The sequence below is a fragment of the Bidens hawaiensis genome, unplaced genomic scaffold (assembly GCF_021521415.1).
Source record: "Bidens hawaiensis isolate Kalapana, Puna unplaced genomic scaffold, B.hawaiensis_p1.1 tig00012137_1, whole genome shotgun sequence".
In the NCBI taxonomy this organism is placed as follows: domain Eukaryota; kingdom Viridiplantae; phylum Streptophyta; class Magnoliopsida; order Asterales; family Asteraceae; genus Bidens; species Bidens hawaiensis.
Window position 1 is genome coordinate 44,580 of NW_027491977.1, and position 22,092 is coordinate 66,671.

General features: G+C 39.5%; 3 protein-coding genes across 3 annotated transcripts; 2 read left to right on the plus strand and 1 right to left on the minus strand.

Annotated features, from left to right (window-relative positions):
- The first annotated feature begins 1,940 nt into the window (after positions 1 to 1,940).
- LOC143540121 (AT-rich interactive domain-containing protein 4-like) lies at positions 1,941 to 7,422 on the plus strand. The gene is made up of 16 exons (XM_077033264.1): positions 1,941 to 2,437; positions 2,523 to 2,712; positions 2,815 to 2,988; positions 3,484 to 3,537; positions 3,633 to 3,721; positions 4,225 to 4,501; positions 4,747 to 4,803; positions 4,961 to 4,992; positions 5,097 to 5,229; positions 5,317 to 5,490; positions 5,578 to 6,156; positions 6,233 to 6,370; positions 6,438 to 6,536; positions 6,627 to 6,727; positions 6,951 to 7,041; positions 7,125 to 7,422. The coding sequence occupies exons 2-16, from the start codon at positions 2,563 to 2,565 to the stop codon at positions 7,221 to 7,223; spliced, it is 2,247 nt and encodes a 748-aa protein (XP_076889379.1). The 5' UTR covers positions 1,941 to 2,437; positions 2,523 to 2,562; the 3' UTR covers positions 7,224 to 7,422.
- A 2,336-nt stretch (positions 7,423 to 9,758) lies between these two features.
- Positions 9,759 to 11,746, plus strand: LOC143540122 (subtilisin-like protease SBT1.5). The gene has a single exon (XM_077033265.1). The coding sequence runs from the start codon at positions 9,954 to 9,956 to the stop codon at positions 11,688 to 11,690; it is 1,737 nt and encodes a 578-aa protein (XP_076889380.1). The 5' UTR covers positions 9,759 to 9,953; the 3' UTR covers positions 11,691 to 11,746.
- A 762-nt stretch (positions 11,747 to 12,508) lies between these two features.
- Positions 12,509 to 13,947, minus strand: LOC143540114 (NAD(P)H-quinone oxidoreductase subunit N, chloroplastic-like). The gene is made up of 4 exons (XM_077033258.1): positions 13,418 to 13,947; positions 13,224 to 13,340; positions 12,997 to 13,082; positions 12,509 to 12,822 (listed from the first exon to the last, which is right to left on the minus strand). Exons 1-4 carry the CDS (start codon positions 13,793 to 13,795, stop codon positions 12,759 to 12,761), a joined length of 645 nt encoding a protein of 214 aa, XP_076889373.1. The 5' UTR covers positions 13,796 to 13,947; the 3' UTR covers positions 12,509 to 12,758.
- Between the last annotated feature and the right edge of the window lie 8,145 nt (positions 13,948 to 22,092).

Here is a 22,092-nt window from a genome sequence, read left to right on the forward strand (position 1 = left end):
ACACCTTTTTTGGATATTCACACACTCTCTTAATACATAGATTATCTCTATAAACACCCTATAAAGGGTGTTGAATAACACATCCCCTCAAATAAACTATATGATGATTTGATTTGATTTAATGGCGTCAATCAATACTAGAAAGATGAATGAAACACTCATTTTTGTTTGATATATTTAAATTAACAGATTAAGGGTATGGAATTTAATATTTAAATGAACAAATTAAGGGTATAAATAAAATATTTATAAATGGATTATACCACTAAGATAACACTTATTTTACAAAACTAATAATATATTTAGAATTATGAGAATCGTTGTGACCATTATGCTATTTATGTAACTAGAATGTATGTGGATTTCAAAATGTTCGAGATTTATTTTAAAAAATATTGCTTTGATAACATTTTACCTAAATGAACATTTTCATATACACTACTTGTACATGCGCACATTGTTGTAATTATTTTCACAAGTTTATGAGATACGATATATCTAAGAAACATAAATTTGTTGAATATGTACTTACTTAGGTAGTTACATATACGCATTTATGCATCGGGTAAATCCTTGGAAATGGAACCGGACGAATGGACCATTAGATTGTGGGTCGGTCTCGGGTTACTTGATATTCTCAAGTCGGGTCATCTAAGCAACACCCGATTTGGGTAGGACATAATTTCTGGTGGGTTGAATTTCTTTTGGGTTATAGTTCTTGATGGGTTAAATCTTTTTGGGCTTTAATTATTGATGGGCTGAATTCCTTTTGGGCAAAGCCATGGAAATAAGATTGGCCTAAAATATGTGAATGCAGCCATGCAGGAATAATACATTTAGGGGCTGTTTATCAAGAGACTACTTTTTAGTTAATAACTTTTTAATGGTTAAGAGATAATCTTAAGTCTGAATTTTTAAAAGGTTATATGTTAATAGTTACCTTTTAACGATCCAGACTTAATGGCTATTAAGAGACTCCCAAATAGTCCCTTAATTATAAAACCTTATGGCATTTTTTTTTTAACTGTAACAGTTATCGGCTAATAAGGATCGGATGTAGGATCATATAACCATACCTATTATTTTTCGATAATGTAGTTTAACAGATTTAATGAATTGAACACATTAATCCATTTGACCCTATAAAGTCGTTACTTTTCAAGCTATAAATCTTTTATCAAAGAATGGAAATCAATGATGTAATAGTTGTGAAATAAAAAACTAAAAACTTTTGCAATCAACATCACATGTCACGTTTTGGAATTAGAAATAACAAATCATCCTTACAAACCTTATTAGAATGAAAAACACACAACATAACGGAAGTAGCAAATCGCAACCAAGTGTTTAGGTGAGAACAATACAAACATAAAACAAATCAAAACTCGAGTTTTTGTTCTAAATATGTTAATATGTTGTATTTGGACGTTGATAAATTTATCTTTCGGTGTCTTATCTGGACTTTGTTTTGCTAACCGACTACACTTTGTTTTAAATGTGTTTTTGTATCATAACATATATGATTGTCCATACTATTTTATACGTTTACTTTATCAGGCTTAATGTCGTTACCGCTACAAACCTTATCAATACGACTAAATTTACGACTGCCGCAACGTGACGGGCCTTTTTATAAAAAAATCTCACTTTTTAAAAAAAAAAAATTTAGTTATGAGTATAGAAAAAGGTAATATAGAAAAGGTAAAAATAATAAAATTGGTGCACCGGTGCAAACGCCATCACTGCGGTTGGAGAAGACGTCGGAAGGCAAGAAGGAAAACCGGAATTTTGAGAAACAATTATTACCTAGTGATAATTTATATATTTATTTTACAGAAAGAAATCAAAGAAGACGAGACAGCAAATGATCGGATGCTGCTGTTGTTTGTTTTCACTCAAATCTACTACAATTTATCCTTTATAGAAATCTGGATGAGTCATTGCATCTGTGTTGCGTGAATGAATCATTTTGGTTTGAGTTTGAGTTGGTAGGTGTGTGATCATAAATGATTGGATTGGATATAAAGTATAATAATAATAATAATAATGTAAATTTGAGTGATGACTATTTTTAAACAAGGAATTAATAATATTTATTATTTCATTTGTTTGATGTGTGTTTGATTAAAAGGAAGAGGATTTTTAAATCTTTTTTTTTTTTTTGTGTAATTTAATAGTCAGTAGTCATAGAAAGATGTAGAGGAGATTCTTTACTACTAGACACGATTGATTTTCTCTTTCTTTTTAGTTTTTTCTTTCTATTAATTTTCCAAATAATTATAATTTTGGGTGGGTGGTGAGGAAAGAGTTGATTTTTTAAGGACTAGGGTTTCATTCATATTATTATTATTATTATTATTATTATTATTACTTTACTCTTTCATTCATCCATTAGCCCCCTTTCTCGATTTAGGGCACGATCCTCCTCGTCAAATCGGTAATTAGTTTCTCTATTTTCTCATCTCCTCGTTGATTTAATCATTCATCTCTTTTGTAAGGATTTCGATTTCATGATATTGTAGAGTTATTGATGTGTTGTGTTGAATTGAATTGAAGAAGAAGATGATGTTTCATGCTCAAGGACCTGCTAAACACTCCTGTTGCATGCTTGCTGTGTTATCTCAAACCAATAATAATAACAAAGATGATGATGATGATGCCACTGCCCTCAGATTCCCCTTTCCTGATATCACTTCTTCTGGACGTTTAGAGGTACATACATACATACATACATATATATATGCTCTAATCCAATTCATATACCCTAGCTACCTACCTAATCACTCAACTAACAACTTCACTTCCTTAATGCAGGTTCAGACTCTAATTAGTCCTACTGCCGATGACTTTCGTAAGGCTATAGACTCTCTACAACCAAACATTGTGTACCTGCAAGGAGAAAGGCTTATAAATGATCAAGTTGGATCTCTTCTCTGGGAAGCTGCACAGGATTTACCAGCCTTATTTGCTTCCACTTTGCCCACAACTGTATGCCTCTATCATCTGTTATATATATGCATTTATATCCTCCCTGTTCACTACTGCATTAGGTTTATATGCATATGTATATCATATACCACTTAAATGACCAAAGTTTATGTATTTACATATACAGCGTAGTTTTTAGACACTTGATACTTATTTTTGCTTCATTAGAAAGAAAAAAATTGATGCTTTTATACTTGTGGATAGGTTTATTGATTTTTTTTCTTGTTACCATTTTTTTGCATATGTGGCAGCCAACAATCTATATGTAATATTTGTTAACATGTGGTTGGTTGTTAAAAGCTGTAATAAATTGTAATTTTGTTTGTGTATAATTTAACTTGGTTGCTAAATATGGAAAAAAATTATTGAAAGGATGCATCTTTAAGTGAGTTAGGTCTTCTTAGTAATGTTTTAAACATGCATAACTAGTTTTTATCCCAGAGAAAATAGTTATCTTAGTTTGGTCTAATTTTCCCTCATTGGTTCTTTATTTAGGTATATTTGGAAATCCCAGATGGTGAAGAACTAGCAGAGGCGCTGCACATGAAGGTGAGGGAGATCGCTTGAAATAAAATGTTTCATTTTAGTTTGAGTTTGCCAAATGATAATTTGGAAGTTAATATTGTGTGGGTTCATCTCAACAGGGGATTCCTTATGTGATATACTGGAAGAACTCGTTTTCATGTTATGCAGCTTGCCATTTTCGACATGCACTGTTTTCTGTGATACAAAGGTAATTATCAACTTAACGTTAGGGCTAACATATCACGTACTCTCTCATTTTGCATGAAAATTATCCTGCAACTGAATTCTGACATGTTAGGATTATACAAACCTGTAAAATTAATGGTAAAGGCCGGTCTTGCCGTGTCAGCACTTATTGCCGCCAACTGGGCATCTTTTCACAATGCTGACGGCATGCAGAATCCTTAACATTTTCTCAAACTCAAACATCAAAAAAAGATATCTAGATCAGCACAAAAATCCTACTTTGTTGCCTATGTGCTGACTGTGAAAGTAACAATTAAATTCACATGTTTGTCAAATACTAACAAGTTCAGGGGTCTTTATCATATTAACCCTAATATTATTATACATTCTTGTTATCATGGTAACATTGTTCAATTTTTTTCTAATAATAAAAATTTTAGTGAATAGATTTAGTCCATATCAGTTTTTTTGTAGCTTTGACTTTTTGTTGACTTTTTCTAATAATACATTCCTGTTATTCTGCAGTTCTTCAAGTCATACTTGGGATGCTTTCCAGCTAGCACATTCATCCTTCAGGCTATACTGTGTAAGGAACAACCGTGTGCTTCCTAATAATTCCGAGAATGATCATGACACATTGGGTCCATCCCTTCTTGGCGACCCACCCAAGATCACTGTTCCTCTACCAGAGGCAGGGGGTGAAGTTGACGATGAAAAGTATCCCGAGGGCGTTCCTGCAATTAAGATACACGATGATGATGTAAATGTCAGGTTTCTTGTTTGTGGATCTACATCTACACTGGTAAGCAAAGATTCTTGCTTGTTTCTCAAGTCAACAGTTTAGATTGTTTGGGAATTGGGATAGCTTATGTTAAAATGATGCTTATGCTTAATATTTCTTATTTGCTAATTTTGGTGTGAAATAAGCTATTGTAAATATTGTGTATTTCTATTTGATTATTCTTGTTGGATTCAGAACTACAAGTTTATAGTTACAGTGAAATAAACTGATTCTATTAAGCTGAGTATCTGTTTATGTGTGTTCAGGATGCTTCTTTATTGGAACCATTGGAAGATGGACTGAATGCGCTTTTGAGTATTGAAGTAAGCATATGCTGTTTACTATATTTCACATAGTCTACCATCTCAAAATACCTCTTTAAATATTTATTTTTAGCCGTTATCTTGTTTTTTTGTTATTATCAGCACCGGTCATGTTACTTTGATTACATTGAGTACTAATGGCCTTATTTATGTTCAGATGCGTGGGAGTAAACTTCACAATCGTGTTAGGTGTGTTGATACATTTCTAGACTTCGCAATCATTATCAGTTACATGAGCAATTTATTACTGTTTGTGGAATTTCACTGCTGATGTGGCATTTTCTGTGTTACAGTGCACCTCCACCTCTTCAGGCAGGAACATTTTCTCGAGCCGTGGTGACCATGCGATGTGATATTTCAACTTGTAGTTCCGCATATATATCACTTTTGGTATCAGGAAGTGCACAGGCATGCTTTGATTATCAGGTGCTCACTAAGCATGAGTGATCATATTACTATTTATGTTTTACTTATTTCCCACTGATTTCTGAAACTTGAGGTGTTTGTTTTCAGCTTTTAGAAAATCATATAAAAAGTGAAGTGATTGATAAAAGTCGATTATTTCAAGCAGTATCCAGCTCTGATGAAAACAAACTGTCTGTTTGCGAGCCTCGAGAATCTGCTTCAATAGCTTGTGGAGCCACAGTATTTGAAGTTTCTATGAAGGTGCCTCTATGGGCTTCACAGGTTCATCTCCCCTATCTTCTCACTTCAGTTCATTCTCGTCATTATCCACCACCACCAATAATGTTTTTTTGTTTATAAAATCCTCAGGTTTTGAGGCAACTAGCACCGGATGTTTCTTACCGTAGTTTAGTTGCACTTGGTGTTGCTGGTGTTCAGGGGTTAGCTGTTGCTTCATTCGAGAAAGACGATGCAACCAGATTGCTTTTCTTCTGTAAAAAACTAGAAAACAATATCCACACCAGCATGACCAATCCCCATCCCCCAATTCCTGTATGGATGAAACAACCTCTCCCGAGTAGAAAACGAAATAACGGTTTGATTTCTACTTTTAAAGAAGAAAACACGGGAATGGAATCAGGGAATGGGTATGCGGTGGTTAGGCAGAAACCGAAAGTTGCTGCGCTGAGACCAATTCCTCACATTCGCCACCAGAAAATGCTACCGTTTGCGGGGATTTCAGAGACAAACGGACATGATTTTGGAGGACAAGTGAAGACCCATGTCTCGTCTATGCCCTCTAGCAGACACAATAATGCAGGATCAGCCCCTGTGGCTCATCGCAAGTCATTATCAAGCTCGTATCAAGCCAAACAGCATGTTTCAATAAACCCACTTCCTTTGAAGAAACATGCTTGCCACAGAAGTCCCATACATGTTTGCTCCGAGGTTAGTCGCATTTCTGAACGTATAAAATATCATATTTAAAAAATGCTCTAAACATTTAATTTAAATACTCTTTCAGGAGGAGTTTTTGACGGATGTGATGGAATTCTTAATCCTTCGAGGGCATAATCGTCTTATACCTCAAGGCGGCCTACCTGAGTTTCCTGATGCAATACTCAATGCAAAGCGTTTGGACCTCTACAATTTATATAGGGAGGTGAGTTATCAAACATTCATCCTTGATTCATTTTAAAACGACCAATTTACCTTTTTGCCCTTTTTAGGTGGTTTCAAGAGGTGGCTTTCATGTTGGCAATGGAATTAATTGGAAAGGTCAGGTGTTCTCAAAGATGAGGAACCACACCGTTACAAATAGAATGACGGTAATCTCGTTTTAACTATAAATTGCCATTTAATATCTCTTTTATCATTTTGTTAAACTCTCTAAAGTTGCACTTTAAATGGCGGTGTAGGGTGTTGGAAATACACTCAAGAGACATTATGAGACCTATCTTTTGGAATACGAATTGGCACATGATGATGTGGACGGGGAGTGCTGCCTGTTGTGTCACAGGTCGTTATAATTTCTTCTACGTTTGATTGTTAGAATGCTTATTGAGGGTGTCTGGAATTGCTTATCCAAACTGACTTCTTATATAAGTGAAGCTAGTTGGTTTATTTAAGTGCTTGCTTATATCAAGAAACTACAAGCACTTATTAGCATAAGCAATCCCAAACACCCGAATGATTAGTGGTTGGTTATGTTAACATAGTGATTTATCTCAAATGTATAACAGTAGTGCAGCTGGGGATTGGGTGAACTGTGGGATATGTGGCGAGTGGGCCCATTTTGGTTGTGACAGAAGGCAGGGTCTTGGACCGTTTAAGGTAAGTTATGTTCTGGTTTGCTTCATAAGAAAAGAAAGAAGAAAGTAGTGTTTGTATTGAGGTGGTGGTTTATGCTTTTGCAGGACTATGCGAAAACAGATGGATTAGAGTACATATGTCCTCAATGCAGCATCTCTAACTTCACGAAGAAAATGCCCAAAAGCAGCAACGGATATTCTTAAAGTTATTTATACCATGTAACCTTGTTCTGCTTTTCGTGTTTCTAGCTTATCGCCGTAGTTTGTTTGTATTATGAGCAAGAGTGGTTTAATGAGATGAGGGTATTTGTGTAATATATGTATATTTACCATTTTGTAGAATGTTTTCATTTCTTATATAGTAACTAGTTACTTGACTTACTTCCTTGACTAGGTCAACACAAATTAAAAATATTTTTTAAATCTTGAAATTTCTTTTTACCTAAACCACTTAATAATTAATAGTATTATATAAATGGATGGTGATATTGTTTAGCAAAAGTTTCTTTTTGCTACTATTATTAATCAATGAAGTGTCTAAATTAAATTTTTTTGGTACGAGTGAAAGTAGTTTTAAGTGGGCCTTGCAGTAAACTACAAACGAAGCAGCTTTTGAGAGGACCTTTTTTAGCTTCATTTCAGTTTTCAAACAGCTGGGGCCTGGGTGGGAGGGGATATCTCTCTGAAATGCGATGAGAATGCAGTCGGTCCAATCTTCAGTTGGATTTCTTCATCACTGGACCAGCATGATACTGGCACTCGTATAATTTATGATACCAAAAAATACTCTATGTTGAACAGAACTATGTTTTCAACAATGTCAATAGAAAAAGTTAAAACTCACCTGCGTGATGAGCTTTTTTTAAAAGAAATTAAGGAACACAAGTTTAATCCAGTAATATAAATGAAATATAGTATTAAAAGCATGACTTCATTTTATAATACTTTCACTTTTAAATCTATAAAAAAAGCTAAATAAGAAACAGTAAAAAGCAGATCATATTTGAACTATTTTATTTAGATTAACCAGTAGGGAAAAAAAAACTTTTTAGGTCCACCAAAGTAATCACGTGAATATAAAATATAGAGTCAAATAAATAAAAAGAGTTTGGCCCATTATGCAATCATGAGTCAGCCTCGAATAATATTAATTACATTGTTTCCTTTAGCTTTTTAGATTATTACTACAAGTTTATAAATCTCAAATCAATAATTCTAACTAAAACTACTTCAAATTTCAAAATGCATTAGAAAGAATCAACGATGGTTTATATGAGTATATCAGCTCCTGAGTCATGACATTATATACTCGCTATTAAAACTAATTAGTGTTTTGATCAATTACTTTTTTAGATTCAACAAATTTTTCGGGTCATAAATTGATTAACTCAAAATACTTCACGTGACAGTTATCGACATTTTTTAAGCTTATAAACTCATAAATTGCGCAAAAATACATTAACTCGAATTCCTCTAAATGGTTGTTGACTGAATTTGATTAATCATCATTTAATTGTTAAGTCAAAGAGTGGTAAATTCAAACTAAATGATGACACTTACCTGGTTTTAGTTGTAAATGCTGTTGAGTTTTGTTCTTAATTATGAGTTTCCTTTTCAATGAGTTTATGCTTTATTTCGAATTTCATATTTGCTTGAATCAAAATGGATGTTATGTAATGTTGTGAGTATTGGAATGTTTTCTTTTGTGATGAAAGTACTGGGCTAACTCCTGTATCAGTCATATCTTCTCAAGTTTCTAAATAATTATAAAGCACTCAATTTTAAAAAAAATAATTATAAAGTTTACATGTTTAAATGTTAATTGTTGGATTAAAAGTAATTTTGAAAAAATATAGGCCGCAAATATCAAAAAATTCTCGGGCTTAAAACCGGTTTGCCAGTAAAAACCGGTATTTTAGACAAAAACCGCCGGTACGATGTTCTAGTAAACAGGTCAAAAATACCGGACTCAAAATACCGGCCTACTGTGTAAAATCCGGTTTAACCGGTTCAACCGGCCGGTTTGAACTGGTTTTTATGACGAGAGTCGACGGGTTTAAAAACATGTCGTATTAAACGTCAAACGTAATTATACAACGAATTAGTAAGAGAAGAAAAGGAGAATTTGAATTAGGAAAGAAAATATTTGAAATGTGATATGATTTTGAGTACTGCCTGCCTTGTCCTTGTAGTCCTGTGCTATTTATGAGAAGTTAAAATTTGGTGGGTGTTATAATTATTTATTTTTCAAAGGAGAAGAGAAAGAAAGAAAGAAACATGATGAGTGTCAGCTGACACTGACAAACCCACTCACTACACTCTTTCAATCTTCATCTTCATATCTAATCTCCGGCCATTGCCTCCATGGCCGCCGGCTTCACCTTCTTCTCAACCTGTTGTTTCTTCTTCTTCTTCTTTCTCTCACTCACACTTTCCACTTCCCACCAAACCAAAACCACATTCATCGTTCGAGTCCAACACGACGCCAAACCCTCTGTCTTCCCAACACACACCCACTGGTACCACTCCACCCACATCCCCATTATCCACACCTACCACACCGTCTTCCACGGCTTCTCCGCCCAGCTCTCCGCCCTCGAAGCTTCCAACCTCCAATCCACTCCATCCGTACTCTCCGTCATCCCTGAACAAGTCCGTCAACTCCACACCACCCGTTCGCCTGAGTTCCTAGGCCTCAAAACATCAGACAACGCAGGCTTATTAAAAGAATCTGACTTCGGGTCGGATCTGGTTATCGGTGTTCTGGATACTGGAATTTGGCCCGAGAGGGAGAGCTTTAACGACAGAGGCTTAAGTCACGTGCCAATTAAATGGAAAGGCACGTGCGTTGGTGCTGGCGTGTCGTTCCCGTGTAACCGGAAGCTAATCGGAGCTAAATACTTCTCCGCCGGATACGAAGCCACCAACGGCAAAATGAACGACACACTGGAGCACCGGTCTCCAAGAGACTCCGACGGCCACGGTACACACACGGCATCAATCGCCGCCGGCAGGTACGTGTTTCCGGCGTCTACGTTAGGTTACGCCCGCGGTGTGGCCGCCGGAATGGCGCCGAAAGCTCGTCTGGCGGCGTATAAGGTGTGCTGGCTCGCCGGTTGTTTCGATTCTGATATTCTTGCTGCATTTGACGCCGCCGTGGCCGACGGCGTCGACGTCATATCGTTAAGTGTCGGCGGCGTTGTGGTACCGTACTACCTCGACGCAATCGCCATCGGAGCTTACGGCGCCTCCGACCACGGCGTTTTTGTTTCGGCTTCAGCTGGTAACGGTGGTCCCGGCGGACTGACTGTTACTAACGTTGCGCCGTGGGTGGCCACTGTCGGTGCCGGAGCGATTGATCGTGACTTTCCCGCCGACGTGAAATTAGGTAACGGGAAACTGATTCCGGGTGTGAGCGTCTACGGCGGACCCGCATTGGCGCAACACCGTCTCTATCCGTTGATTTACGCTGGGAATGAAGCCGGTGACGGTTACTCGGCTTCCTTGTGTCTAGAAGGTTCGTTAAACCCGAATTCGGTTAAGGGTAAAATCGTTTTATGCGATAGGGGAATCAATTCAAGAGTTGCCAAAGGTGAAGTAGTTAAGAAAGCAGGCGGAATCGGTATGATATTAGCGAATGGCGTCTTCGATGGCGAGGGTTTAGTCGCCGACTGCCACGTTTTACCCGCTACATCCGTCGGTGCGTCCTCCGGTGACGAGATAAGGAGGTACATTATGTTGGGTACAAAATCGAAATCTCCCCCGAAAGCCACGATTATTTTTAAAGGAACTAGAATAAACGTCCGGCCCGCACCAGTTGTCGCCTCGTTTTCGGCCCGTGGACCGAACCCGGAATCACCCGAGATTTTGAAACCGGACTTTATTGCTCCGGGTCTTAATATTCTTGCAGCGTGGCCGGATAAAGTTGGCCCGTCTGGCCTTGCGTCTGATAACCGAAAAACGGAATTCAACATATTGTCGGGTACGTCCATGGCTTGCCCTCATGTGTCCGGTTTAGCTGCTCTGTTGAAAGCAGCCCACCCGGAATGGAGTCCGGCTGCAATCAGATCCGCATTCATTACAACTGCTTATACAGTAGATAACCGAGGGGAGATAATGATAGATGAGTCGACCGGGAACTCATCGACAGTGATGGATTTTGGGGCGGGCCATGTTCACCCGCAAAAAGCAATGGACCCGGGTTTAGTATACGACATTAGTTCATATGATTACATTGATTTCCTGTGTAACTCAAATTACACAACCAAAAACATCCAGGTGATCACCAGGAAACATTCGGACTGTAGCCGTGCAAGAAAGGCAGGACATTCAGGAAACCTTAACGTCCCGTCTATGACGGCTGTTTTCCAACAATACGGGAAGCGGAAAATGTCAACTCACTTCATAAGAACAGTGACAAACGTAGGCGAGGGGAGTTCGGTTTACAGCGTGACCATAAGGCCACCTCGAGGGGTGAATGTGACGGTGGAGCCAATGAAGCTTGCATTCAGGCGTGTTGGGCAGAAGCTTAACTTTATGGTGAGGGTAAAAGTGGTAGCTCTAAAGCTGTCTGCGGGGAGTTCGGTCACCAAAAGCGGGTCGATTGAGTGGTCAGACGGTAAACATGTTGTAAGAAGTCCAGTGGTTGTGACAATGCAAGAGCCACTGTGACTGAATGAGTGGTTGGGTTTGAAGAGTGTTTAATTACGTACGGTTGTTTGGTTAGTTGAATGAATGTGAGTAGTATGCATGTATTTAAATCAGAAACAAAGGACATATCATATCCATCTTGGACTTGGGAGTATGTTTTTGTATAATTAATGTGATCTGGTGTATGTTTAATTTGTTATTATCTATATGACAAGAGTTTTAATATTGTAACCTATAAACTCAAAAAACCCCTTTTGTATGATTTTATTTATAAGAAGGAAAAAAGAATTTCGTTGTTTCTATAAAAGGACTTGCTTATGTTTTTACAATATTTGAATGTTATTAGTATAAATGGTTTTCTTTCCCATATAAGATCATATTATTATTATTATTGTAATGACAACTTTTGCTTCATATTTGTTAATACATAAATAAATAACTTTAAACTAGAAGCAGTGAGAAAACAAGAAAGTACAGAAAGCGTAGGGTACCGTCTGAGACTAATCAGGCCCAATGGACCATACCTTGGGACCACAATTCTATGGTTGGGTTCTAAATTTCTACTACTGTCCATCGCGATTTGGATTCATTATATTAAATATAGCTTTTCACTTTTTGCTAACAAGAAAAATAAGGTAATTCACCCACAGTGAAAATATCTAGTGTTATATCATCATAGGTAAATAATATAATGTTGTGGCCTTCGTTAGTTTGTTGATGATATATTATTATTATTTCATATGTTACAAAAAGGTACATATGTATAGCATAACTACACGTTTTAAAGCTGTGTTGTTTGAATCATTATTAAAACCAATTGCACCAATGACCAACCAACCTAATAAATTACAATGCTACAAAAATATAAGTCTGATTCAGTTTGTGAGCCTAATGACTTTGGGCTTTCGGTTGCTTTTCTTTTTCCCTTTTTGAAGAAAAACAAATATCAAGCTACATTTACACGCGTTTAAGAATAAATCGTTGGCAATATAAACTGGTCGTTCATAACCTTTTGTGTATACACATGCATGGTGTTCATCTTGAACAATGAATATCCGGTTTATTATTAACTGCTTGATTTTGTGCGTATCATACAGCTTCATTTGCAGTTAATCCAGCAATGTCCTTGAGTGGTGTCCACACGAATTTTCTCCTGCAGGTTTTGCCACAGTTCGCTTAGAAAAACATCACACGAATCTTAAATCCATTTGCATGTGTGTTTATCGAAAATGGGTCAAATAGAAAAATAGCTACCGAACGGGTCAAATTATACCACCTCTAACTGGTGTGTTTATGCAAACATTATTATTATATTAAAATAGCATACCAATTGCCGCATTCTGCAATCACCCTAACTTTGGGCCGGAGTGACGGAAGCAGTGCAAGAAACTGTAGTTCTGCTTTCGAAAGAACCTGCAGCAAGAAAATTATAAATTAAAATAATTAACACGTACATTTTTAACACGCACATTAAAAATTAAAATAATTATCACAGGGGTCTAGCAGGTTGGGTAACGGGTCAAAATATATGATAAAAGAGTTTTGTGTTCAAACCTTGGCTTCTAGGATCCAGAGCACCAAACCTTTAGCATCTGGAGGAAGCAACGATAGGCGATAATCAACCTCCGGTGGAAAATACCAGCGTGCAATCGGTTGCTTTCCTACATGAGCCTGCAATAATAATATTCCATATATTAAAAACTTTGAAAGAATTAATATATTCAAATTCAAATGAAAAACACACTGACAGGACAAACAGGATGAAGCTTGGTTAATGTAGTCTCAGGGTCACCTAGACCTCGAGCCGATAGGTCCAGGAAGCGGTAGCCTTGGTACCTAAGGCGGTTAAGATAGCGACCCTCATATCCTCCTTCATGGGGAGAATATATGGCTATGGCTTTGTGTTCTTCAACATCCGCTAGCCATTTACCAAGATCCGGCTTTAAAAGATCGCCTCCAACGAAATCTGAAAATTCGCGCGAACATTTTATTATTGGCCCTCCTTTGTAGTACTTAGTTTGTGTGATCAGTCCTTTCTTAGTAGTCGGGTTTACTAGCCGATTGTGGTGACGGTGATGTGAGGAAGGTAGAAGGGCTGAATGATAAGAGCAGGCTATGGTTGCCATTTTCTGAAAATGTTACAAGATTGAAATTTGACATTTTGGAAAACATGCATGTGGATGGATTGAGGGTATGGTGGGAAAACAAGATAAGGGTACTTGTGGTTTTAAATTGCTTTCTTCATTTTATGTTTATGCTCTTATGTTCTATATTGCCAAATAAATGTTAATCTTATTATGTAATTTCTGTAATTTTCATTATTGTATTAACAATATATGATCATTTTCTTGACAATATTTCACTAAATGGTTAAAGTTTAAAATTTTCATCAATTACCCGTGTAATACACGGGCCGCAAACTAGTACATAATAGATTCACCTATTGCTTCTCAAAGATTCATAAGACATTCAAAATAAAAAGAGCTAAATGGTACACTTTAGACAACCAATATGTGATGATCATGAAAGTAATACCAGATGGTGCATGCTTCTTCTATTAACTTCAATTGTGGAACCTGACATTTGAAAGCCTGGCGAAGAAATCCTTAAGCACTCATACCTATAATAAATAGAGAAATTAACGATCATTACTAAATGAGAACTGAATTTGGAATGCATATAACAATTGGGTTTGTGGGCCAAGGGTCGACTCTACCTCTTGGGCTGCTCTTGTACCTTTGATGGTATTCATCACATTTGGTCCATTTGGAGCATCAAGAAATCTATGAAATTACAACAGTGACAACAAAAAAAAAAAAAAAAGCAAACGCAAAATGTGGACTAGACAATTCAAAGTCCCACCACTGGTCTCATGGCAGCAAAGCAATAACATGTTTTTGCTTAAATTTATTTGTATGAAATACGTCTTTTCACATACATTATATATTGTTTGCTTAAATTTATTTGTATTTTTATTATTTGATTATCCCGTGTATTACATGGGTTTCACGAGATTATCAAATAATATAAATACAAGTTAAGCATTGTGTATAAAATGTATATGAAAAAATGTATTACATCTATATGTTTATTGGAAAATGTTTATGAAGTAACTTGTGTTGACCAGTAACATAAATGGACCCATTTCAACTCACACCCGTTTTCTCTTATAAAAATGAATAATAGACAAGTAATGCAAAAACATTCTTCAACGCTATTTCTATGCTATGGGCACAAAGAAGTTTTGAGCTTACAATCTATGATAGACGTCCACATCTTTTTACCCCGATTGAAAAACTTGGTAATGTTAACGTTTTCAACTCAAACCCGTTTTCTCTTATAAAAACGAATAATAGACAAAATAATGTTTATAGGTTAGGGCCAACGTGTTGATCAATAAAAAAAGAAAACATATTTCAACTCAAACCATTTTTAAGTTTCAAAAGACGAATATTTGACAAAATAGTGTTTATAGCCTTATAGGTCCAACCCAATTTGTTTTGACCAGCAACATGAAATGGCTTTTTTTAAGTCAAGTAGTTTTTTTGACTTTTTGTTACTAACATGTTAGGCTTCCTAACACATGGTCACAGATGAGTTAGAGGTGTATATTTTTGGAATTCTAAAGTTTCAGGGATAAAATTGAAATATCTTTCACCTAATCACAATCTATGTGGCCCGTGTATTCACATCGATTAATTTTCAATAATTGGGAATGGGGCAGGATAGGTGGAAGTATTTGGGCTTTGGAAGGGTCTCCAACTCACTTTAATCACTTGCCCTTTGGCGTTAACGAGTGATTAATTTGGTTAAACACTCGAATCTTTAACCTATTTACATATATTATTATTGCATTTTAAGTCGTATTAACTATTTATTATAAAGCCAACATGTAATTTTTTTTATTTAATTTATCTAGAATGCCATTATGTTTACTCGAGTATTTTCAATTGGAAGGCTAGTAATTTATTAATTAAGATGAATGGGATGTTAGTATTATTTTATTGCCACCTTCTCAAGTGGATTCCTCGTTCCTGTATATTGGTTGCAAGTTGCATTCAAAATAATATGCACACGACAATAGTGAGCCATTGTTCTTATCTACTTAGCTTCATTATATAACAAACATAGACCTTACGCGCGCACACACATTATTAATTTTATATCTTGTTAATCTATAGAAAAGAATAAAAGCTGAAAGTATATATACATAACGAGTTAATTTGACACGACTCGGGTTTAAGTAAGTTTATGTCAGTTCGTATAAAAAATAAGCATACCCCATTAGTATATTCCAAATAACATAAAACTTTATATATTAAAAGTATTAAGAAAAACAAATATAAGTAAAATTAGTTATATTAATATAATATTAAAAAGAAAATAAACAAGAGGCTAACACGTCTTTTACAATGTGTTTTAGATACTAACACGTCATTGACCATGTCTTTGAATATCTAACTCATCTTTGACGATGTATTAGGAAGTCTAACGCATCTTTAACGATGTGTTTTACAAACACATCATTAAAGATGCTTTAGATTTTATAACACATCATCAAATATGTATTAAAGGGGGTCATTTTTTTAATTCTAAAATTTTGAGAATAAAAATAAAATCTCTTTTTAAACCAGGTCTATTTAAGAATTTCCCCGTTATGAAATGCATAAAACAAAAACAAAAAAAGTGGTATTTCTTCTGTTACGTTGGTTTGTCATCGTATTTGTATGTGTTGAAAAGCGTAGCTTTGAGCAGAGGCCCGACACATACATTAGGTTCACGTGTCAAGGAAGTCACAACGACCGTGCCTCGTACACTGCAGGCCCCACCTTGTCTTTGTCTATACCTCGTTTGTCGTTTTCCATTGGCCGATGGCTAATTCTGATGCATGTATATATCTATCATTGTTTTCATAAACAAACAAATAATATCAAAAGCCCATACCAGCCATCATCTTTCCTATTAATTTCATTTCATGCCATCTGTTTATCTTTTAATATCCATCCACTTATATATTTTTCAAATTATACATCACCTAAAGAAAAAATGTCATATAATGGTATTTGTTTTTCGTCATTCGTTCTATTTAGGTCCCTTATGTAAACTTTTTTAAAATCGGGTCACCAAATCTTTAAATCAAACTTCACCGGTTCTTTTAAATCTTTAAATCGAATTCACGTCAACCTGCAGTTATACCACACTGTCACGTGAGTTTCGCCTATCGACTACAAAATATTGTTAATATGTTATATACAAGTGTCAATGTTATTATTTGTGTTTACTTTTTTAAGTTTATTATAGTTACCGTTACAAACTTAACGAGTACCGGTTAAATTCGCATCATTGATAGATGTTTCCGGACCCCGGGCAGATTACGGGTAACCTGGGGGGTCAGATAGATGTTTCCCACGAGGGGTTAGACCCGGTAAAGATGGTTCTTCTGATAACCTGCAAAACAGACATCGTGAGCTTGTCACTGAGAAGGGGGGGGGGGGGTTCCTCCTTGTGACCACCCTCCGGCGTGAGAATCAGACTAGATTGCTCTTTAAATATAAATGTATATTAAGAGATTGCTAGAGCAGATATCAGGTATAATATGATGATAATGTGATAAGATATGATAAGATGAGATGATCATACCATTTGGGGTATTTATAGCCGAAGGTAGGTTTCCAAGGAGGTGTGGCCGGCTGCAATAGTATTCCTGTTCCACCAACAGTGGCCTACGCACGTGCCCTGCTGGTAGTTGGTGGGTAGGCAGCGGCTGATAATGACCAGGCCTGCTGTGTACTATTCCTTTTCCACCAACTGCCGGCTATGCACGTGGTATGACAGGAGTTGGTGAGTAGGCAGCGGCTAATAGTGACATACAGTACAGGAGCATGCTGCTCGCCATACTGTTGTCAATAAGCTGTCGTATCTTTAGTCAGATCTTTTGCCCATACCTCGTCAGGTACAGTACAGAAGATCTTCCCGTATCGTACGGACTGGCTTAGTTGGGCGGGAGTATTCCCCCTCCCGCCTTTGTGCGGGATTGTTCCCGGCTTTGCTCATTCCTTCAGGTGACACCGAGTGATTGAGAGCTAAGTGCCTTGTGCGTGTAGCCTTGCTGCGCGGGTGGCCTTCCCTGATGGCTTGTATCCGCAGCTGCGGGAACAGGCAGAGTCCTTCACCATTGGGAGGCATTTCCTGCGGGAACAGCTTGCGTACTGCGCGTAAGGACGTCACGTCGCTGAGCATGGTTGGTCCTGCGGATCCAGTTGGTTTCTGCGCAGACGTCCCTCTTCAAGGTGAGTCTTGCGGGTCCAACTGGGCTCTGCTGGGACCTACCTCTTCAAGTCCCCCCAGTCCAATGTTCTTCTCATGAGTGTTTAATAAAGTGAGGTGAACTTTTGGACTTAAGCAAAGGGTTTTGAAAAGGGTTTTTTTAAGGTTTTCCATGGGGATTCTTCCCGCGGAAGTCCTTGTCACTTGCAGAAATTCCCGACTTTCCTGCTTGATCTTTGGGTATGATGCGGGTAGGTCTGTAACCTCCTCGCAAGTCAGGAGCGTTGAGTCCCACTTGTGTGGATTCTCCATGAGGTTTTGGTAGTTTTGAACATAGTGATCAATTATGTTAAAACCACCAATTCCATCCTGGAGCTTCAAACAATGTAGTTCTCGACGTTCCCGCTATGCGGGGATGTTATTTCCGTTTCCGCAAGCATTGCTCAGAAGATCCTTCTTGGTTTCAATTCCCTGCGGAGTGCTAGGTATGTGAAGGGTTTTGCCTTAACACTGTACCCGCGCTCGTCTTACGGTTACTTTACTTCCAAGGTATTCCTGGCGTCAATTCCCTGCGGGTGCTAGGTATGTGAAGGGTTTTGCCTTAACACTGTACCCGCACCCGTCTTATAGTTACTTGGTTGCCGAGGTATTCTTGGCTTCAATTCCCTGCGGGTGCTAGGTATGTGAAGGGTTTTGCCTTTACACTGTACCCGCACCCGTCTTATGGTTACTTGGTTGCCAAGGTATTCTTGGCTTCAATTCCCTGCGGGTGCTAGGTATGTGAAGGGTTTTGCCTTTACACTGTACCCGCACCCGTCTTATGGTTACTTGGTTGCCAAGGTATTCTTGGCTTCAATTCCCAGCGGGTGCTAGGTATGTGAAGGGTTTTGCCTTTACACTGTACCCGCACCCGTCTTATGGTTACTTGGTTGCCAAGGTATTCTTGGCTTCAATTCCCTGCGGGTGCTAGGTATGTGAAGGGTTTTGCCTTTACACTGTACCCGCACCCGTCTTATGGTTACTTGGTTGCCAAGGTAAGGGGTATTTTCCCGCTTACTTTTGAATCTTTTTGAATTTTTTTGAGATTCGAAGAGTTGGTGAAAGGATAAGAACAGTCCAAACCTCTGAAACGTCGTGCGACGGTTTCTTCTGACTGTCAGGACGTGCAGGAAGTTATGGTGACGTGACAGTACATGGTCATTCCAGACGCTTTTTCAGGCGCGTGGGCGCGATTTTTCGGGCCTCGTGGCCGCAAAATTAATGGTACGCGTCCTTTCAACAGCTGTTGTCAGCTTGCTTTTTGCCACGTGTCATAGTTTCATTGCACCTTCGATTTCTCTCTCTTCCGCATTAAATTCATCGCATTAATTGCGATTAGTATATAAAGGGGGAGAGGGTTCTTTGTAATCCACACTTTCACTCTTCATCTTCAAAACGATTTCCGGCGAATACTCATCTTTTCAGTCGAGCATTCCCTTGAAATCGTTTTCTTCTTTCTGCAAGATGTCTTCACGTGATCTCGAATCTACAGCCGATGACAAGAGTACTGCTGGCGAGTGCCAGTGTGCTCTGCCTGTCGATCTGTATCAGTACGTCGTCAGGAAGTTCATGCTCGAGTCTCTCGAGCCTGAGTTTCCTGAACCCCATTAGACGGTGTACGATGCCCCCAGAGGCAAGATCGGGGTATATGCTGCATTCTTTGTTTATGAGAATCTTAGGTTCCCATTGACAAAGTTTGTTTACCGTGTCCTTGAGAGGCACGGTGTGCACCTGACCGAGGTGCATCCGATGGCGATTGCCAAGGTTCGCCACTTCGAGTGGGTGTGCCAGATTCTGGGCATTGAGCCCTATGTCGACCGCCTGATGACCTTCTACACTTGGAGGTGCATCCAGGGGTGGTATACCCTGATAACCCGGATTAAGGGTTTGAAGATTTGCGCAACCGAGCGCAGTCTTCGCTCGTGGAAGCGGGAGTTCTTCTACATCTCCGCTCGCGCCATCCCCCTTGCCATGAAATTCAAGAATGGGCAAGCACTTCCCAGCCTTCACGCCTCCAACTACCAGGAGGCGGAATGGTTTTCGAAGATATCCCGAGTCCAATCTCCGGTTTACCGGTTTGCGGAGTCCGGGATGGTGATGTTGGGGATGAGCCGGGTGTGGAAGGATGCGGATGCGCAAAAGATCCCAATCGTCCTTGAATACGGTTCGAACTCTGTTCCTTACGGTATGCTCTGTTTCCTTTTGTTAATTTAGAATTTCTTCTAACTTCTTTCCTGTTTATTTCAGAGGGGAACGACTTGCAGTCACTCATGTACCCGCGGGAGGCTGACGGTCCCGCTCGGATGGGTACTCGCGCTCTAGACGAGAACGAGTTGCCCATCCTAGAACAAACGGCGGATCGGTTCGTGGAGGTCTACCCGCTAGGCCACGAGATCCTTAGCGCCAGGCGGCCAGGTAAGGCGCTATTCGACCCTCGACCCCTCAATGTTGAAACCTCTGCTGGAATTCCTCTAATCGTATGTTCTGATGAGGAATCCGCAGATGGTCCTCCGTTGGTGCGGAAGAAGAAGGCTGCCGGCGGGAAGGGGAAGGAGAAGGTGGCCTCCACTGCCGATCCGGTGCCTCGGTCTGACTCGGAGACCGAGAGCGAAGAGGTGGCGGGGAATCCCGGTGGTGATAAGACCACCATTCCGGAGGCTGTGACAACTGTCACCGGAGAGCCCAGGATGACAATGGTGAGCGGCGTGAAGAGGCCGGCTCCATCGGGTTCATCCCCGCCTGTCCGTACATTTAGGCTCAAGAAAACTCGTAAGTACAAACTTCCTTTATCTTTAACTTCATAGCTTAACATCATTAATGCTTTTCTTTGTGCAGGCGTGGATGTTGACGCATTCCAGGGTGGAGCGCAGAGTATCCCTCCGCCCATGACGGTAGGCTTGGTCAGCCTACCTGAGGCGACGACCCAGGCGCCTGCACCTGCTTCCGCTGGTTCAGTTGCTCACTCCTTTGAGCCGACTGTTCCAGCTGTGATGACGTCACCGCCGGCTGTGAGTGCTATATTTACCGCATCTTTCACCGAGCCGGCGGTTACTTTTGCTGCGGATTCCGCGGCGGCGACCGCGGCGGCTGTTACCATGCCTCCGTCATCGGCAACGACGGCCGAACCTTCAGGTATGCATGGGGCTTATCGCCAACCTCTGCCTCCTTCCCATCTGCCTGACCTCTTGGATGGATTTCCCTTGGGTTCAGGTGATGGGTTTGGCGGCTATCGGCCTGTTATTGACCTTACAGGTGCGTAGGGTTCTTTTGGCCCATTTTATATATTTTTTTTATCATCTTTTCCTAACTGCTTTATGTTTTTTGCAGTGTCGGATTCCAATGAAGTGTATGTTCCACGATGGAACATTCGCCGAGGAACAACCCTTCGCACCCCGGTGGAGTGCGTGGAGTGGGCTCGTCACGCTGCTCCCAGTGGTGCGTTGGGGGAAGCCATGGCTAGCTACCAGGAGGGTAGGCTAACCAATGAGCTTCGGGTTCTCCTGGCCCAGATGCAGCCGCGCGTCGAGCTGCTTTGTCGTGAAAACGACAAGTTAAAAGCAGCTCGCATTAAAGAAGTGGCTCAGGCGCGGGCTGTCCGGGAGGAGAACCAAAGGCTTACCGCAGCTGCTGCGGAAAAGGAGAAGGCCTTCAAGGCCCTCGAGGTTGAAGTTCAGGCCCGGCTCGAGGCCCGTTCCAAGGCTACCCAAGCTGTTAATGAACAGCTTCGGCTGGCTAAGGAAACTGCAAGGAACGCAACCGAGAGGGCCACCAAGGCTGAAGCTGTTGCTGAGCCTCTACGCGTGGAGAATGAAGAGCTTAAAGCCAAATTAGAGGCTCTCCAGCAGGCTCATTATGCCTTGGCGATGGAAGACGCCAAAAAGCTCCAAGAGATCTTGGACCAGAGGGGGGTGCTTGACCATACTGAGCGGAAGCTAAAGGGCGTCGAAGAGGCTGCGGCTAAAGAAGTGTTGCTTGCCAACCTCAACAAGAGTGAAGCCGAACGCGCCCGTAACGAAGCTCAAGCTGCCCTCCAAGAAGCTCTGGTTGCCAAGGAATGGCTTCTTCGAGAAGCGTTGTCTCAGGTATGCTTTTCATGTTTTTACGCTTTTCTTTGTAA

What these genes read in the sequence shown, in the direction of transcription:
- LOC143540121 (XM_077033264.1), top strand. Translation starts at nt 2,563, where the DNA reads ATGATGTTTCATGCTCAAGGACCTGCTAAACACTCCTGTTGCATGCTT. An exon ending in GTGGATCTACATCTACACTG is followed by an intron (nt 4,502 to 4,746) that starts GTAAGCAAAGAT and finishes ATGTGTGTTCAG; the next exon opens with GATGCTTCTTTATTGGAACC. An exon ending in TGCCTCTATGGGCTTCACAG is followed by an intron (nt 5,491 to 5,577) that starts GTTCATCTCCCC and finishes TAAAATCCTCAG; the next exon opens with GTTTTGAGGCAACTAGCACC.
- LOC143540114 (XM_077033258.1), bottom strand. Translation starts at nt 13,795, where the DNA reads ATGGCAACCATAGCCTGCTCTTATCATTCAGCCCTTCTACCTTCCTCA. An exon ending in AGCTTCATCCTGTTTGTCCT is followed by an intron (nt 13,341 to 13,417) that starts GTCAGTGTGTTT and finishes TTATTATTGCAG; the next exon opens with GCTCATGTAGGAAAGCAACC. An exon ending in TCTGGATCCTAGAAGCCAAG is followed by an intron (nt 13,083 to 13,223) that starts GTTTGAACACAA and finishes TTCTTGCTGCAG; the next exon opens with GTTCTTTCGAAAGCAGAACT.
- LOC143540122 (XM_077033265.1), top strand. Translation starts at nt 9,954, where the DNA reads ATGAACGACACACTGGAGCACCGGTCTCCAAGAGACTCCGACGGCCAC.